Below are 19,119 nucleotides of genomic sequence, written 5' to 3' on the forward strand. Positions count from 1 at the left end.
GTATGTCCACGAATGTCAATGTCTGTGTATATGTGAGGGGCTCTGTGGCCAAATTTTTATGTCTGTCTACATAGGAATGTCAATCTGTATATGTTCCCATGGGCCTGCATACATATCCAAAGTGGGACCAATGCATATAATGAATGTACCTTAAAAAGTATTACAGCAAAAGACACATTGCCATAAATCCCCTTAAAATATTTCTACACACTGATCACATTGTTTTGCCACTTTCATAAGTGTCTTTATAAGGTGTGATTTTTTGAATGTAGCATATGCTGCTGTTGAGGGCCATCCAACAGAAAGGCACGCTACGGGGCAGTGTTCCCATCCACTTGATTCACAAATCTGGCACTGTGTAATTTCTGACTCTCCCTCACAGTCAAAATGACCATGAAGGGCAAATGTTCTGAATTGATTCAGGACATCAAGCAGCCACAACAGCTCAACTAAAAACACCCACAAAAGGACTTCCAGGCCTGCTTCGGAAAGTGGCAAGAACACTGGGACAAGTGGGCTCCAAGGGAAGGAGGGAAGTTAGTGGGGACATATCTATTACTATAATTCATTTTTTAAACTTAAATATTCACCACTTTTGTTCATCATTCCTCATATGTATATATGTATGTGTTCATAGGTGCTTGTGTCATATAAACAGAGGTGTAACCCAGTGTTAGTTAGGATCATGTGTTCCAAAGTCTGGTTCAAGTCCTAACCTCATCCCTTAAAAGCTATTGACCTCTAAGTAAGTGATTATTTAGTTTGAGCCTTGGTCTATTCATCTTTAAACTGGGGATAATACTAATCTTTAACATCTAAGGTGGTGGTTGAATGATGAAATGCACTCGAAAAAAATGCCTAATAGAGTATGTAAAAAACCATTGTTACAAAACTCTTCACAGTTATAAATACATGAGTGGCTTGGATGCAGGGTCCAAATGCAGTTGTATATGAGAATATGTATCTGTGTATAGTTGTGAGGTTGTGTGTGTATGTGTGTTCATGTGCTCTTAAGCCTATGAGCTTGGTATATGTGTCTGTTAATGTTTGTTAGTGTGGTTGGAATTATTGATGCACACAAGGACCTGGGTCTGAGGGTCAGCAAATTTATATGTTTGAGTGCAGTCTGTCTGTGAGTCTCTTTGTATGTTCCACTGGGATTGTGATCCTTTTAAGAGAATGGGTTGTGTATTATTCATTATCATACCTGGGCCCCTGGACCTAGAATGTAGCAGTGGCCCAGCAAATTGGTGTTGACTGAATGAATGACCAGGACTGGTTAGCTAGAGATTGTTACTCAGACAGTATTTTCCCCAGAGGTGGGCAAATGTGTTAACTGGATAACTATGTGATAGAGAGGGCTTTAGTGATAGTCAGATAGATGTGTGGGTGGGCGGATGGATGGATGGATGGATGGATGGATGGATGGATGGATGGATACATAGATACATAGATACATAGATTGTGGGTGGATGGATGTAAAGATGCATGAATACATGCATGATAGATAGATAGATAGATAGATAGATAGATAGATAGATAGACAGACAGACAGACAGACAGACAGACAGACAGACAGACAGATAGGCAGGGTTAGCTATACTTATGTGGACTCCTATGCACTTTATTATGGAAATGATATCCAAGCTCATATGTCCCAAGAAGTTCCAAGCCCCTGTCACTGTAATTATTGTGGAGTTGTTTGGAGGTCTGAGGAATGGAAGACTGGAAAAACTAAGCCCTGTACCTGACATTAGGTAGACTCTATTTACTTTTGACTTTTATGTGTTGGATGTCCATATAGAATTATATGTAAAGGAAGGGGTCTGTGTTTAAAATGTTTGACAACCTTCTTTTAGCCCAACCCATTTTATTCTACAGAAGAAAGCAGCAGAATCTTAGCAGGCAGGAATGATGGGACCCTCCTGATTTCTCTTTCATGCCTTCTCCTTCCACTCTGTTTCCCTGGGAATGTAGAAGGTATGACTCATCTAACTCACTTGGAAAGGGGAACCCCCTTCTGAAGGAAGCCAATATCCCAGGGGCTTTGTGGGATGTCCAAGTTGTGACTCGCTCTGTCATGTCAGCCCTTGCACTGTATTTGGCTCAGCTGGTCCCACAAACCAGGCCTCGGGTCTTTGGCTCAGAGGAAGTAATCTGACCCCAGCAATGAACTTAGAGCCTTGTGGGTCAATCTGGATTGGGAAAGAAAGGTGTTAGTCCACCTCAGCTCGTCCCTAATTTGGGAATAGATGTGGAATGTCTCTTTCAATCAAGGAATGGATGAACAGGAAGAGCTGAAATGGGAGGGAAAAAGATGACACAAAAACCAGCAGGTACAACAAACTACGCAACCTCAAGAAGAGTGACAGGTGGAAAAATCAGACAAACTTTGGTGTCCTGTGGTTTTCCTGGCCCCATTGCCAGTGCTGAGGCAGCCAGGATGTATTTATTTCCCTTGGATTTTTTTATCTTACATGCTTAGAATTAACTCCTCTTTTGCCTGAGTTTCAGTGGGTTTCTATTTCTTGCAACCAGACCCTCTCTGGCAAAGTAGGAAATGACAAATTCTCCCCCCAGCAGATATATGGGTCCTGCCCTGGCTCCTGACACTTGCCTGAGGTCAGCTTGGAGAGATATAATGTATAATGTGGGAAAGGGAGGCTTTCCTGATGGAATCTTTAAAAGTTCTTTGCTACAGCTATTTGGGAGGGACTCTTGCCTATCTCCAATTTTTTGCTGCTGTGGTCTCACAACAGAATCAGTGTATTTTCTGATTTTTCTGCTGAGGTTCCCTCCTTTCCCCTCCACAGCAAGTGTGCAACACTCTATAAGAGTTATTTTCTGGAATTCACAGGCCTCTGCCTCAAAGTCAATCAGTTCCTCCAACATCTAGACCTGAGTCATTATGGTGGAGTGGGGGACAAAGGAGCAACAGGACTCACCTTCCCTGTGAGAATCTCCCAAAGTACCCCCCTGTGCCCACACCGACTGTTGAGACCAGGAAGGAAACACACCAGAGGAGGCAAAGGGAATGTAAGGATTGGCCCATTCAATACATCCACATTGAGGTAGGCAGTGCTTGGGGAGGGCTCATGGGCCTCTTCTGTGAGCCCACTGGAAGCCTCTTGCCTGCAGTTATCAACACGGCCTTCTGTTGAAGAGCAGTGCCACAGAGGCACTCAGCACGTTTGCTTTCAAGCTCCTACTAGTGAATCAGAAAATGAAAAAGCCATCCAGGACAAGCTGACAGAACCCCACCATGAGGAAAAATGGAATACAAAGGTGTGGAGTACTAAAGAAGGAGCAAGCTCTTCCCTCATGATGGGAGGGACTGCTGGGGTGAAGAACCCAAACTTCAAGGCCAGACACCCATCTGTGCTTTTAGAACAGCCACTCCAGGAGGACAGGCAGGAGGAGCATGGGCCAGGCCACCAGGAACCCTGAAACACAAACGACATGACAGTCATGTTTTGGACTGTGGGATTTAGTAACAAACACTAGCTGTCTTCCTTGTCATTTGCTTCATCTGGTCTGGTTATAATCCCTGAAAATCATGTAGTAGAGACCAGGCTATCTAAGCACCCATTAACACTCTCTCTCTCTCTCTCTCTCTCTCTCTCTCTCTCTCTCTCTCTCTCTCTCTCCCCATAGGCCTGCAGCACCATTTTAATTTTCTTCAGAAATTAAAGATACAGAAGGGAAGACTGAGGCAGCTGGAATCACATGGCTGAAATTGGCTAATCAAATCTGGATGGAAGTTATCTATGCCATTTGTAGCCTGGTCCTGAAAACCTCTAATATAATTCCTTATGCCTTCTCATTCATTACCTGGGACCAAGTGCACAGAACTCAAGATAGGCCTCACAAGGGATAGTGGATTAGTGGAGTTTCCAGAAGTTACCAGAAGCAATGGGAGCCTGAGTTTCTAGTGACATCTAGTAACAGAACAGTACCCTTTCATGATCGGGGGAGAAATTACACGGTTGGGTAAAAGCACAGAGGATTTGGGATCATTTGTCACAGCAGCTGGAATGACTTATACTGAAGAGGTAGCAAGACACAGGAGCTAAAAAGCACTGCCTCTGAGTCCTGAATAATTATCTTACAGTTTCAGGTCTACAGTGATCTGGGAAGTTTCAGGCCAGAAATAAAATCTTTCTGTGCTTAAGTTTTCCTGTATGCAAAGCAGAAATATTAACAGCACCTCATAGGATTTTTGTAAGGCTGCAGTGGCCCACTTTTTTTTCAAGCATTTAGATCAAAGTATAGCACATGGTAAACCATACACAAGCAATGGTTTGAAAGATTAGACTTTTAGATCTGGGAGAGCCATGATCACATCGATTTGGCACATCACCACCTACTTATGCTACGGAAGGGCAGAGATCTGGGGTGATGGTGGCCTATTCCAGGGCGTAGGAGACGCAAGGCCCCAGTCCCAAAGCACTACCGAAGTACAGACTCTCCCCTTCCTCCAGAGTTCAAAGATACTTGCCAAAACATCCTACAAGTGGGGAGAGGAAAAGCCAAGCTTCCAGAAACCTATAATTGTTGTATCAAACCGAATTATAATGATGAAGCCTTTATGCTTAATTAATTGTAAAATCAGAAATGACCGGGAAATAGCGGACTAGGAAAACAAGGGCCCTCTTGTGGTGCTCTGTTATCACAGCAGCGTATCGATTTCCTCCTCTTCCAGAAGACCCTAATTTCAGCCCACCCTAGAAATTCGGGAGGCTTTGTAGGGAAACCACACTGTGGCTAACTAGAAGGACAGATGAAAATGAAGATGACCTGATGTCCCAACTTCAAGGTGATTCTACCCTAGTTGGGGATGAAGGATGGAAAAAACTCTTCACTTCTCTAATACAGGTCATTTTGGAGAATAGCAAAATCTTAACTATATGCTCTCTACTTTATCCAAAATATTTTCCTTCTATTTGTGTGCTGTTTAACTCCAAGCCATTCAGCAAAGCCCCATTCAGACGTTACTGCCTGAGGAAAGTCTTTCCTGACAGTTCCCAATACAGCCCACTGGTCATGCTCCTTCCTGCTATCTACTTGTTTGTTGTTTATTTCTCCTGTGCCAGCATTAACTGTGTGATGAACAGTAGTTCCCTCCACCTGGGGCTCAATTCCCCTTGTCCCTCTGTCCTCTTTCTTTCATTTAGTTAAATACTACTTCCTTTGATGGTTATTATGAATCTTATCTATCCTTATATTCCTGTTTCTTTCCTACCTTAATAATAAAAGCATCAAACACTGGCTAGGCCTGTGGCCACCCAGAAAAAGATAGCATTTCCCAGCTTCCTTTGCAACCAGGTGTGGACATATGGATGGCTAAGCACCGGCCAAAGAAATGAAAGTGGAAGTCTAAGACGGTGCCAGCTTCCCAGGATTCCCCTTAACACTCTTCTTCCATGTTCCCTCCATCCTAATATCCAGGCACGAAGGGTGGGGTTCTAGCTGCCATCTTGTACCATGGCGGTGATGGCCACAGTTTAAAAAAGGTGAAGGGGTAAACAGGAGGGAGCCTGGATCACTGATGACTGTTTGGTGCTGCCGCACACACAGCCTTAGGTTTTCAGGCTCTAGATTTCATTTCTGTGTGGGAGAGAGGAGCATCTATTTGATATAAGGTATTATTATTCATACTGGCAATGTATTATCACATGATCTTTTACTTCCAAATGGCTTTTTGTTTATTTCTTATTGTCTATATCCCACTCTGGGATATAAGCTCTGGGAGGACCAGTACGTGGTCTGTCCTACCCCCGAGGCTCACTATTGCGTCTTCAGTACCTAGTATAATGCCTGGCTCACTGGGAGACTTGATGAGTATTTGTTTTTAAATGACTATCTCCTTTGCTACACTTCAGAGTGAGTCTTGGGTTTGATTTATTCTCTGTGTCCACCATTCTCAGCACAGGGCCTAGTGCATAGAAGCTGAATCAATGTGCACAGGATTGAAAAGGGGAAGGAGAGGGAGTTGGATAGTTGTGGGAAAGGCAAAAGGAAGCAACGTACCTGCAATACTAGGAGCTCCGCTCATGACGCCAAGAGCCTGGGCTCCTATGGACAAGGAGAGAAGGTGAGGGCATCCTCAGTCATGCTCTTGTAACTAGGGTACTGTGGATGCTGCAGAACCCTCCTGGGCCTGGCCCCAAAGCCATGGACCATCTTCAAGGTGGAAGCATCTATCATTAGCTGGGAGGTACTTTTCTAAAAGCATCGCACAGAGCTTAAACTTCACCTTCCTATCAGACTTGCGAGAGAAGCATCTTCATCCCCACTTGACAGTGAGAAGACTGAGACTCAGCAATGACAAGTGATGTGACTTGCCAAGCTGACCTCACCCATTAAGAGCAAAGCTAGGATTTGAACCGTATGTGAGGCTTCAAACTGAAGGATCCATAAAGAGGTAGGCCAACTCAGAGCAAGTCTGGACCCTGAGGCAACCTCCATCTGCTCATCCATAAAGTGGGAGTGGCAGTGGTGTTTATCTCCTGGGGCTGTTGTGGGCACTCAGAGTGTTAATTCGTATGGAGGTGTATAGCAGAGTACCAGACATAAAGAAAGTATTACTATGATGATAATTATTAATATTACTACATCATAATTTCTTTATGGCAAAACATTGCTTTATTTTGGGGGGGGGGGCTTGTTCACTCCTCCATTCTGGTGGGAATAAAAATCACTACAGTACTGTGAACCCGTATGTATGATGGGTGGAAATTTGAGCAGCAGCCAGAAAGCATCCTTATATCACACCTCAGGACACTGTACACTTAAGTAGGAGTTAGGACTTAGACTTCACCTAAAAAGGACTGAGGTATAGGGACCTTAAGCAGTTGGAATAAGAAAATGGCCACATGCTTTGGAATCAGATTGGGCTGGGTTCAATCCTAACTGCTGCCACTCATGGGTAGAGTTACCTTAGAGAGTCCCTGTATCTCTGTTAGCCTTATTTTCTTACTTGTAAAGCAGACACAGTCATGAAAAGATTAAGCAAATGGCTGAATTTGGGAGCTAAGCCAGGACTCCAGTACAGAGGAGGCCCCACCACACATGGCAATGCCATTCCATGTCAGGGAGAGACATAGAGTCACATTGGAGACTGGATGGAGGAGGCAGAAAGTCCCTAGCAGTTGGCGCTGGTTATCCTGGGCATCTGTGTTAACTGTCAGCCCTTGGCCAACCGACCTTCTCATGAAGACTCGGCCACTTACCTCTCCTAGTGATGGGTCCCAAATCAAGAACCTGGGCCAGGTCAAGGGCTGATACATCACTGCGGAGTTGATTTCTTGAGCAAGACTGTGAGGACAAAGAACTGTTACTATATAACAGAATTTAAGTGCAACTGATCTACCTTTATCCATCCATCCATCCATCCACCCATCCATCCATCCACACACCCATCCATCCATCCACACACCCATCCATCCATCCATCCATCCATCCATCCATCCATCCATCCATCTACCCAGTTTCCCAGTAGACACATAGGGGAGGCTGTCAGTTGCCAGGCTTCATGCCAGACTCTGCATTGTCCAGTTCAAAAAGACACTCACAGGTTGGCACTGTTCACTGTGGGAATCACAGAGATGAACCTCACAATGCAGGTAAACTAGGTCATAATTTCCAGCAAACATGAACATTTGTACTGAGAACCGGCTCTCTGCAGACACCCCATTCTCCTCCACAGAGATAGTGGAATCATGTTGATTCGGGCAGCTGGAAGGGGGAAAAAGGCCAGCCATGGAGAAATTGAGAGAGTTACACAGCCCACCCCCAGCTCCTCCAAAGTGGCATCACAGACTTTGTATTCCTCTATCTCTTCCTTAAGTTCATATGCAGTAAATTACTTGGAACACAGTCTCTGGAATGAGAAAGACTGATTTTACATCCAGCACAGTCCAATTTCTAGCTAAGTGATCCTAGGCAGTTTACTTAACTTCATTGAGTCTCAATAATCTGGAGTGTGTGTGTGTGTGTGTGTGTGTGTGTGTGTGTGTGTGTGTGTTTTGGTACCAAGAACTGAAATCAGGACCTTATACTTGCCAGGCAGGTGCTTGTGCACTGAACTGTATTCTGAGTGGCCTCAGGGCTCTTTTTTTAAATCTTTATTTGATTGTTTGTTTATTTGTTACAGGGTCTCACTATGCAGCTCAGACTCATAGTAATCCTCCTGTCTCAGTCTCCCCAGCACTGGGATTACAGGCGTGCCCCACCACACTCAATTCTGGTGGCCAGCACAGCACACCCAGGTTTCTGGCTCTGGCATGGCCTGTGGTACCAGCGACTGAACTCAGGTCCTTGAGCTTTCCAGGCAGGTGCTTAGACTGCTGAGCTATCTCCCCAGCTCCAGTTTCAGTGTTTTTATGGAAAAATGGAAACAATAATATTCATCTTGTGGAGTGGAAGGGACTCTTAATGAGACACTGTATACATTGCTCAGCACAAAGCTTGGCATATAGCTAGGCTCAAAGATAAATATCACCAAATACTATTACTATGCTTTGAATCATAATCTACAGTGATTCATTTTCCTTTGTTTTTGTCATTTAATGCTACTGAATGATACTTTGTCCTATAATATTTGTCATGTCATTTTCACGTTGACCAATGTCATTACTTAATTTATCCTCTTTTGAACAATGACCTATTGCCAACACTAAAAAGAATGGAAAATAATTGTCACTCCTTTATTCTGTCCATCTATTTTGTTTTAATACTTTATACTAAAATATCAGGAGTCAGATTCCTGGGTCAGAGGATAAGGTAACAATATGGAATACTGAATTTTTCCCTAAAAGGCAAGTCAATGTGCACAACCACCAAATATGGATGAGATGAATTCTCTCTCAAACTTTGTTAAGCCCCACAAAAGCATCCCAGAGTCACCTGATACCTGTTTCTGATGATGAAGTATTTCACAGGGTCATCCCTGTGTTCAGAGGGGGTGGCATAGCAATTCCTCAACAACAGGTTAAACCGAGAGGTGTCTCCTTTCTCCAAAATGGCACCCACATAGAGTGTGGACTCCACCGACAGCACGACTACATCCCCTTCATAAGGACTTCTGTAGCTTTGGTCTTGGAAGAGGGCCATCCTCACTGTGAATTCACCCTCTCCGCCCAGGCTGATGTTCAGGGAACTGAGGTAGGAAAAATCACAGCAGAAACACTTAAGTTTTGACTAGAAAGAGCAGTATAAATCAATCCATGTCCTTGTATAAGATTGTAGATACAAAGCACATCTTAGACCTGTGAATAAACCATTCAACCACTCATTTAAGTGGAATGTTTACTAGCTTCTAGGCACTAAACCAGCTTCTAGGCACACACAAACAAGTTTGTCTCCAGAATTTGCATGGCTCCTCCCTACTCTAACCTTATTTCTTGTACGCACTAATCTCTACTCCTTAATTCACCATCTATCACTCACTTAAGAAATTAGAGTTAGTGTACACTGCCATCTTATTACCTACAGCATAGGATCTGGGAGCAGTTCTGTGGGTTCACAATTTTTAGCCTCAGTTTTATCCCTCTGCTCGCCATCTTCAGTAAAATACCATTTTAACAGAAAAATGTGCAGGTAGAATGTGTGCGCTGCTAGAGATCAAATTCAGGGCCTCGCATGTGCTAACCCAGTGCTTTACCAGTGAACTACACCCTCAGACTTCATTTTGATTCTGTATAAACCACAGGTCCTAATTCAAGATAGCCTGAAAACCACTGAACTTAAAAATTTCTAATCCTTGTGATTTTTCTACTCTGAACCTAGGAAATTATAAAGGATGGGACAGGCACTTTGGATTTCTGAACTGCTAACAGCTCAGAAAATTCCACAGCAAATCTAGAAATATAGAAAAAAAAATGATTTAACAGGGCCCCTTTCTGGGTAATGAATTACATCAATGAATAAAACAGACAAGAGTCCTGCCTAGGCAGAATCCCATAGAAATTGCTTTGGTATGGATGGAGGCACTGTGTATCCAAACAAAGGCAATCTCAGTTTAAATCTCAAATCAGCAGTAAAGTCTTCCTCTCTACGGTCTCACCCACCAAGATTAGGTCCAGTCCCCCATTTCCTGTTCGCAAACCACCCCATGATTCTCCTACATTGCATTTATCTCATTTGCAAGAAATTGTTGCTATAATTATCTGTTCAGTGCCTTTCTTCCACAGGAGAATGTTTTTTTCCAAGATTATGATTCCTGGGCATATTTACAAGCACTACTTTCCTGCTGCAGCATTGCTTTGTAATAATAATCTTTAATATTGTTGAATATTCTTTAAAATATAATCAACAAATATTTGTGGAATGAATGATTGAATGAATGCAAATTCCTAAAAAGTGTTGCTAGAATTGCATTTACATAATAAACTATACCAGAGTGAGTGTTTCAAAAGTCAAGGTTATGGGTCAAAGGGCAAGAGTCAATGCCATACCTTATAATGGGGTGAAGTGCAGTCTCGAGGCTGACCTTCATGTCCAGGGGGTAGGCACACTGGAAATTGATGTTAATGAGCAGATCTCTGATGATGAAATCATTGGCCAAAGAGAGTGTGTTTTTGTAGGTGGCATGGGTTCCATTTTTCTTTGGGATAAAAATGAAATTACATGTACATTTACACGGATATGTATAGGTCTATCTTTATCTCAGATCCATCTGATTCCAAAGTCAGTCTTATCAGCCATGTAGCTACCCTGCCCTCTGACCTCAAGAAAGTAAAGGGCCGGCTTCCTCCTTTTCTTGTGACGCTGACACTTTATGTGAAGGGGGAATGAGGAGCCTAGACTGCTAGTGCTGAGGAGCATCAGAACCAACATGAATGAAGCTGAGTGTACCTGTTCCAGGCCATCCTTACTTAAAGCAATCATAATTGCCACTAATATTGACTAAGTTCAAGTGTTCTAAGCTCTTTATGTGGACCAAGATGTATGACCTCACATAACCTAGAGAGCTCAGAAAGGCTAAGTGACTTGCCCAAAATCTCATAGTTAATAAAATGGGTCACATCAGTCTGAGTAAACCAATTTACCTCCAGAATGTTCCCACAGGCATTAGCCTGGACAGGGCTGGTCACAGATATCCAGTTGCCATCCTCTCTTTCCAAGATGCTGCTACAGTTGTGATCATTCAGGTAGGCCAACACCTCCTCCCCAAAACCCAGGCTTCCCAGCAAACACTTGTCCATCTTCACCTTGATCTCACTGGCCCCACAGTCCAACTGAGGCTGCAAATTTTGAATATCTGTAAAGCCAAGAGGGAGCTTAGTCTAGTGGACAGAGATCCAAAAGCTGTGAGCAAAAGTCACCATGCTCACGAGGAGCCTAGAAGGATCCTGGGACCCAGATGGCATTCACACTCAGTCTGGCAAAAGCCTTCTGGTCTGAGATTTCCAAGCATCCTTTGTGCAGGCTTGGCTGAGTTGCCCTTAGGAATTAGGATCTTTGAAGAAGTAAAATGATTCTGCATTCCAAACTAGCATCAAAGCTAGATACACTCTACTTTGTAAAACCAGCACGCCTGACCAGATTCAGAGCCACAGGATTCATTCATTCATTTTTTCATTCATTTGTTCATTCATTCATTCGTTTGTTCATTCCACAGATATTTCTTGAGCACCTACTATCCAAGTTCTGCCCAGGACTCTGCCCTTTTCCCAAACATGGAGACTCTAGGCATTTGTGTAACTCCCACACATCTAGAGTTCTTGTCTTCAATACCGTTGTTCCTTCTAGGTCAAGTTTGCCCGTGCTAGAACCAGTTCTTGAGCTTATAGTCCTGAAATTTCATCCAGCCCTGGCCTCTCACCCTTACAGATCCCTTCACCATAAAACAAAGATACAGCAGACCCCAGAGTTTCCCTGCTACTTCACTCCACACCCCCGACTCTGACTCACACCTTTTCCTGGCCCTCCCAAGCTCCCTCCTCCTTCCCTGCCCACCCAGCACAGCAACCACCGACCCCAGGAGCTGCTCACCAGAGCCAGTGAGGTTCTGTCTGCAGAAACAGCCCCAGACTCCATCTTCAACACGACACTCTTCCTCAGGACGGCAGGCATTCTCACACCTGTTCTGCGTGGTAGATGGATCTAGGAGATGAAGAACAGTACAAAAGGATAAGGATGCAGTGCAGGGTAGATCTGAGGCCCCCAAGTCCAGCCTCTCATTCCAGCAGCACACTTGAGTCTTGTTAACAATGTGAGATTTGTAAAGTTCCTGATCCTCAATCCAGTTGTATGGTTGGGCAGCTGAAACTGCCATCAAACCACTTCCTACTGGCCAGGAAGGCACGGCTGCTTTCCATGTGTTGGCTCACTTGTTCCTCATGGTGACACTGTGAGACAGTGCAGCATGGTAGCCGAGCCCATGGATGCCTGACTAGCAAGCTTGGGTTCCAATGGCAGCTCTGTGATACGGGGAGAGGTACATAGTACTAGGGTACCAGACCCCTCGTCCAGGTAACTGAGCACTTAATGGAACTACTGGGAGGAATGGTTACGTGTTGACACACTTAATGTGATTAGGATAGCAGTAATGAGTTGAGAATGCTACGGTTTGGCTATTACTTTGCTATTATCCAGTTTCTCAGATCAAAAATCTGAGGCTCTGAGAGATAAATTGAAGTGCTCCAATGAAAACAAAATCTGAACGAGTCTGAGTTCTTGATATGCTGTTTGCACAAATCAGGAGATTTTACTCTTGAATCATAATTTCTGGCTTGATGCAAAATGTTGGAAGGGCTGGTACCTGTAGGATACTCTCCTGTTGGGTGAGTGTTGGCAGGAGCTGAGTGGAAGCTGCTGCAGCTGCCTGGTCTCCTGTTAACCAGCTCTCCTCTCCCTGGGAGCCCCAGGCCTCCCATCAGTTGCCCAGCATGCAGGCACTGCTCACCTGTGCAGTATCTCAGCGTGCACGTCGGGGTGGATTCCAGCCTGTACACGTGGTACCCACCCTGGCAGGCCTTCACCAGCACGTTGGTGCTCCAGAAACAGCAACTTCCACTCCAGTGGGCACAAGCAGTGCGCTGGACAATGCCCTCACCCAGAAGGGGGTGGACTCCATTCAACCACATGGGGGCATCTGTCTGGCATCGGTACACTGGGACGCAACTCTCAGACATCCTCTCTCCTCCTTCACCCACAAAGCGGTACCAGCCGCTCAAGTTTTTGTCACACATCTTGACACCTTCTGTGTTCTCTGTGCTTCGGGAGGGATCATCCAGAATGGTGTGATTCTGGCAGGGATCAAAACAGATCTCAGCTTCTGGGGTTCCAGGGTTTCCACAGACCAGATCTTGCCCATAGGGACTGGCCTCTGTGGTGTTTGTGTAACCTGGGAAATGGACAGAACATGCTTGGTATTGCTAAGCAACTTCAGAGTCGACCGGATTTTAATTCCCTCCTTACACTCCCCCTTTCCATGTGCTAAGGATCCCTGGTGAGGCAAAAAAAATACACACTCTATAAATGACACTCAAACATCATTACTTTGGGGTCAGAATAATCAGAGAGAACTTAGGGTGGTACTTTAAGGGCATTTGGGCTACTGTCCTGTCCCACCCAGAGTTACAGAGAGTTTTCTTGTAGGGCTTGCCACACAATATTTGTTTTTCTCAGAATCATAATTGCAGACTCACTGGAAAGGAACCTGAAATATTCAAAATGAAAAAAGTAAAAATGAAATGTGTCATAGTGCCAACATCAGCCCCACAAATGATGAAATTGGGAGTCCATCATACCACCAAGGTATTCCTAAAACTGTACAGTTTTTTGTTTCCTTTATTCTTTCTTTTAACAAAACAATTATAGAGAAGAAAAAAAGGGACTGGTGAGATAGCTCAGTGGACTAAGTACCTGCTTAGGCAAGCACAGGGACCAGGGTTTGATCCCCAGCACCACATGTTGTACTGGCCCCACCCCTGGGCACCCTGAGCTGACCAACAAAACTGGGCATGGTGGAGCACACCCATAATCCCAGTGCTGGGGAGACTGACAACAGGAGGATTACTACAAGTCTGAGCTGCTTAGTGAGACCCTGTACCAAATACATGAAAAAAAAAGGTAAAACAAAATTTCATGGCAAGATAAAAGGAGAGTAATAATAGTTAATACAATGCATATTGTTACTTTAAAAGTAGTTACTGAGAGTAAAAGACATGGGCCAAAAATACTTCTCAATCGATATTAACGCAAAGCTTCCTTTTCTATGAACTGAGAGATATTAATAGTATAACTTTCATTTTTCTCCTTTTTCTTCCTTCCTTTTCCCTTTTCCCATCCTAGTACCTTTTCCTTTTAAATAATTTTTTGCCATTTCACAATATCTATTAGACCTTATTTACTCTTCTAATTTTTCATGCCAGGGAGATAATATGATGTTTACACAAGTGAATCTGATTTATTTAACTTATGAGTATGGTCTCAGTTGCATCTCTTTACCTATAAAAGTTTCGAGGATGGGCAAGATAACTCAGTGGATTAAAGTGCCTGTTTAGTAAGCCTAGGCAAGTACAAGGACTACAGTTCCAACCCCAGCACCCCCCAGGGCAGGCTGAGCCAGCCAGAGTCCAGGAATGGTGGTGCACGCCTGTAATCCCAGTGCTGCAGAGGCTGACACAAGAGAACCACTGTGAGTCCAAGCTGTGTAGTGGGACCCTGTACCAAATAAATAAATAAATAAATACATTGAAAAGAACATTTCCACAACAGCAAAAGCCTTTAAGCAAAAATCCATAATTACACATCCCTAATGTATATAAGATGGCCACATTAAATTATCTTGATCACTAACATTGAAGAAAACATGGTGACTCCTAAACAAGGTAAATTAGTAAATGGGAGAGTTTCCCTTTAGGGTACTCAAAACCCTACCCTAATTATTTTTTTTATGTCATCTTCAAACAGGCAATTGCTGCCACTTGACCTAAAGTTCACATGGACTTCTGGCATTGAATATTGACGATTCATGCGATGATTAAGAACTGCCAACAGTGAAATCAGAAGATGACTCCCAAACTACAACAACCCTGCAAGTTTCACTACACAGTGGGATCTGGAATTTAATACCAATAGTATTTTTGAGTTACATATTTTTTCACAAATATAGCACCTCATCAAATACCTGGCAAACATACTGCGAGCACGGGGGGGGGGGGGGGGAGTGCTGCAAGTTCCGAGAACTGTGAGATTCACTCAGGCAGCCCGGCAGGCCAAGCATAAGGCTCAGTCGTGCTCAGGAGCACCACCCACCGAGCCCCAAGACCTGAGAAAGGCCAGCGGACAGCAGTGAGCGTTAAGAGGAGCCCTGTTCTACAAACGGTCTCTTAAACGTTCTTGTAAGACTAAGCCAAAATGTCAACTGACTTTTACTAAATAAAATTGCAAAGATTTTTTTTAATAAGGTAGGATCTCAGTTTCTGATTCTTGGAAGTATTTCCCACACACTTGGCTTTTGTTTTTGTTCTGCAGAGTACTCTGATTAGCACATGAACGCATGACAGGACAGACATGGACTCATACTTTTTTGCATTCTCTTTTTTTCCTTTTTAATTTTAATATAACACAACAAATATTTATATTAGTAAAGAAAATACAAAAACCACTATTCTATGTCTATGAAAAAATAAAACAAAATTTCATACATATTAAAGAATAATAATAGTTAACATATTGTGTATCAGGATCTTGAAAGAACGGTTGAAAGGTTCTGCTGAGTGTAAGTCATAGGCAAAGAAAAAAAACTCTTACAAAACAAGAAACTAACAAATAGAAGGAGAAAACACTTTTTCAATGAACAAAGAAAAACTAGAAGTATGAATGAAACAAATTAGTATATTCCTTAAAATGCTGTTGTTTTTCATTCTTATGATTTCTGTTAGAGGGGCTTCTTAAAAGAAGAGATAGTCAAGCTTTTCTCAGTCATGTATTTGTTTTAAGGAAAGAAACCACTGCATTTGTTATTCTTGGATCATTTCCTGCGTGCCCTGTATTTTCCCATCAGAGATCCTGAGCTGAGTTCTCTGTCAAAGCCTTCTCTGTTGTGGGAACCTGAGACCCCTCCTACAAGTAGTTCGGTTGCCTGATTCGTATGGAGATGAGATGCTGATGGGTCTCCGGAGAGCTCAACATCTGCCAGGTGTGAAGCAGGCAGGCCTGGCCAGCAGCTGGCTTTATCCTTCCTCCCTTCCTTACATCTCTACTTATCATACTTCACACCTCCTGAAATCCTTTCAGAAATAAAAGGAAGATCAGTAATCAGAAATAGTCCTATTAGAAGAGCCCAGAGACATCAAAAAGTCTAGCAGATGAGCAAAGTGATAACAGGAAGAAACTGCCAGCACAGCATGATGGATGATTTATTTTGTCATTTTCCCCTTCCCAGATTTCTGATCATCCCAGACAGAGGCACGGGTAGTTTTTCTGACTGGCTCTCTCTTGCCTTCCAGGCAACTTACCTGTTTAGCTCTGCAGCACTGTGACTTGATTCCCTTTTATCATCTTCCCTTTGACTACCAACTCTGAGTCTTTGGTTTAGACCTATCTGTTCTTAACACTGACCCAAACTGCTGTTTCTGAACTGCCCTGCTCACTGCCCGGGTCCTGCCAGCCACCTGTGATGCCGGGTGAACAGAGTACTCACCTTGTACAGTCAATGCCAAGACCAGAATGCAAGAGGCCAAGGTCAGCCATGGGAGATCAGAGGCCCCCATCCTTCCGGCAAGGTGAGGCATGTGTGTTCACTCCGTGGTGTGCACACTGTCCATGCAGCTGCAGGAGAGGAAGGCCCAAGTAAGGTTGAGGGAGAAGACTTTGCGCGCAGGGACAAGACAGGAGGCCACAGCAGTTCACACCTGCGGTATGGCACCATTTGCACTAAGCTCCATCTATACTTTCTCTCATCTAAGGTTCCAAGCCATCCTACAGGCCAGGTGTTGTTATTGACCTCTATTATAGATGAAGCATCTGAGATTCAGGAGACACAAATCCAGGCAATATGAAATAAATCTCTCCCATGTGCAAGCACCATACTGGAAGTTAAACAGCTTGCTGATGGTCAGGCTCTCAGAAACAGAACTGTGGCTTCCTTCACAAAGTACTAAATAGTTGCAAAGCAGATGTGACTTGCAGAAATGGGGTGGGATTATAGGAGTAGGGAACTTAACAAGGAGATGAAGTCGATAGAAGGTCAAGAGCTGCCAGCCTTGCAGAATGTCCTAGAGGGGTCTCAGGATGGGCACGGTTCAAGTTGAAGTGAAAGCTGCCTAGAGATCGATGGAGGAGAACAGGTAGAGAACTGGTGAATGCCTGCAGACCAAAGTAGTGACTTCTTGCCTCTGTTTTATGTGGCAGGACCTGCTAAGAGCTCCCAAAAGGTCCTCTACACTTGTAGCTTTCCGTAAGGGTGAAACCACATCACACTGAGCCTTGTGCTCCTTGATCTTAGCACAGGATCTGGCACACAAGAGCTGCTTAGTAAAGATGTAAAAATAAATAAATAAATAAATAAATAAGCGGGTAGGTAGAAAAGAGTTTGAAAAGCCTGCAAACACTCAAATAACACTCTTCTGGAAAGTGTCCTCTTCTGGGAAACTCCTTGAGAAAGCAGCTCTCAGGATGACTGCTCGCATCCTCTGAGAGACTTCCACTGCATAGTTTGTTTCTAGAAGGGATGTCATGGATACACCCCGAGGGGGCAGGGTCGGGAGCATGGGTCTGTGATTGTGGGACTTTTGGCCCCAGATGGACAACTGTCTTTCTGGTGGGAAGGCTTGCAGGGGCCATCTGCAGGCTTGGCACAGACAGCCAGTGGATGGAATTATGGTTGCTCTGGGCCTAAATTGCAAGAGCATTTGACAATGGCTAAGGCCCAGGGTTTTTTGCTAGAATTCTGAAAGTTCCCGAAAACAAACAACCCTAGAACTTGCAGTGGGTCAAGAGAGTGAATTTCCCAAGATTCAAGAAAAGCTTGCTGGGCCGCAGAGCAGGACTTACCTCAGGGCGAGAACCCAGAACCCTCCTCCTCCAGCTGACTATGGAAATGCAGCCTGCTGTGGACTGTGTTTTTTATGGCTATCTCCCACCCATGTGGCTGTCCAGGATTGGTGCTTAGGTAAGACCGGCCACTAGTTTCCCAGGCACACATCAGCCTTGGGTGTAGGTAAGATAAATGATTTCCCGTAAGAGATGGTAAAAAAAAAAAAAAGTCCCTTGGCCCTTTCTCCCACAATATAAACAAGTATTTCCTTTATACAAATAATTCTCTATAAACAATTGCAATTTGTCCTGAATGCTGACTACCCTGAGCACTGTCAAGCTCTTTGCAACCATTATTTCTCACATTTAATCCTTAAAATAAACCCATGAGGCTTGTGCCATATTTATTACCAGAAACCAAACATTAGTGAGAAGGAAGTTTAATACCCAAAGGAAAGTGGAGAGAAATCAAAACAGGTGCTTGTTTGCACAATGGATTTCCAATGTACCTTGTGCTCCTAGCTAATTACTTTGAAACACTTCTGCTTCAAGCATTTTGAAGCCCATGAGAGCAGGGGACAAAATAAGGAGGGGGGTATTTCCAAACCCTGAGCCCTACAGTCTACTCAACTTCAGAGATTTAATGCTGAGGTGGCCTGCAATGGACAATTTGTCAAGGGTGACTCAGAAGAGAAAAGAACACACATCAGGCTTCTGGACAGAGTCAGCACTAGTACTGCATCTTCCCTGGCCCACTCTGTGTGAACTACTCGCGAGATGGGAAAGCACAGAACAGGGAAGAGGCTGGAGAGGATCTCGGATCTTTATGCTCCAGGCTTGTACCAGGCTTGCATGGCATGATGGAAATCATGAGGTTAATAAAAGAGTCGGGGGCTGGCCTGATAGCTCAGTGGACTAAAGCTCCTGCTTAGGTAGAGCTCAGTGGCCAGGTCTGATTCCTGGCCTGCTGTGCCAGCCTCACCCCCAGGGTGCACTGAAAGGGTGATTGAGACTGGGCGTGGTGGCACGAGCCTGTAATGCCAGCATTTGGGAGGCTGAAAACAGGAGAATCACTATGAGTCCAATGTACACAGCAAGACCCTGAAGACCCTGTCCTAAATACAGCAA

General features: G+C 44.1%; 1 protein-coding gene across 1 annotated transcript; it reads right to left on the bottom strand.

Annotated features, from left to right (window-relative positions):
- Nucleotides 1–2,381: 2,381 nt before the first annotated feature.
- Gp2 (glycoprotein 2) lies at nucleotides 2,382–18,057 on the bottom strand. The gene is made up of 11 exons (XM_023704395.1): nucleotides 18,010–18,057; nucleotides 16,658–16,785; nucleotides 12,911–13,351; nucleotides 11,998–12,108; nucleotides 11,052–11,263; nucleotides 10,458–10,606; nucleotides 8,915–9,160; nucleotides 7,575–7,737; nucleotides 7,233–7,317; nucleotides 6,031–6,075; nucleotides 2,382–3,443 (listed from the first exon to the last, which is right to left on the bottom strand). The coding sequence occupies exons 2-11, from the start codon at nucleotides 16,746–16,748 to the stop codon at nucleotides 3,385–3,387; spliced, it is 1,602 nt and encodes a 533-aa protein (XP_023560163.1). The 5' UTR covers nucleotides 16,749–16,785; nucleotides 18,010–18,057; the 3' UTR covers nucleotides 2,382–3,384.
- Between the last annotated feature and the right edge of the window lie 1,062 nt (nucleotides 18,058–19,119).

The sequence above is a fragment of the Octodon degus genome, unplaced genomic scaffold, assembly GCF_000260255.1.
Source record: "Octodon degus isolate 3935 unplaced genomic scaffold, OctDeg1.0 scaffold00195, whole genome shotgun sequence".
In the NCBI taxonomy this organism is placed as follows: domain Eukaryota; kingdom Metazoa; phylum Chordata; class Mammalia; order Rodentia; family Octodontidae; genus Octodon; species Octodon degus.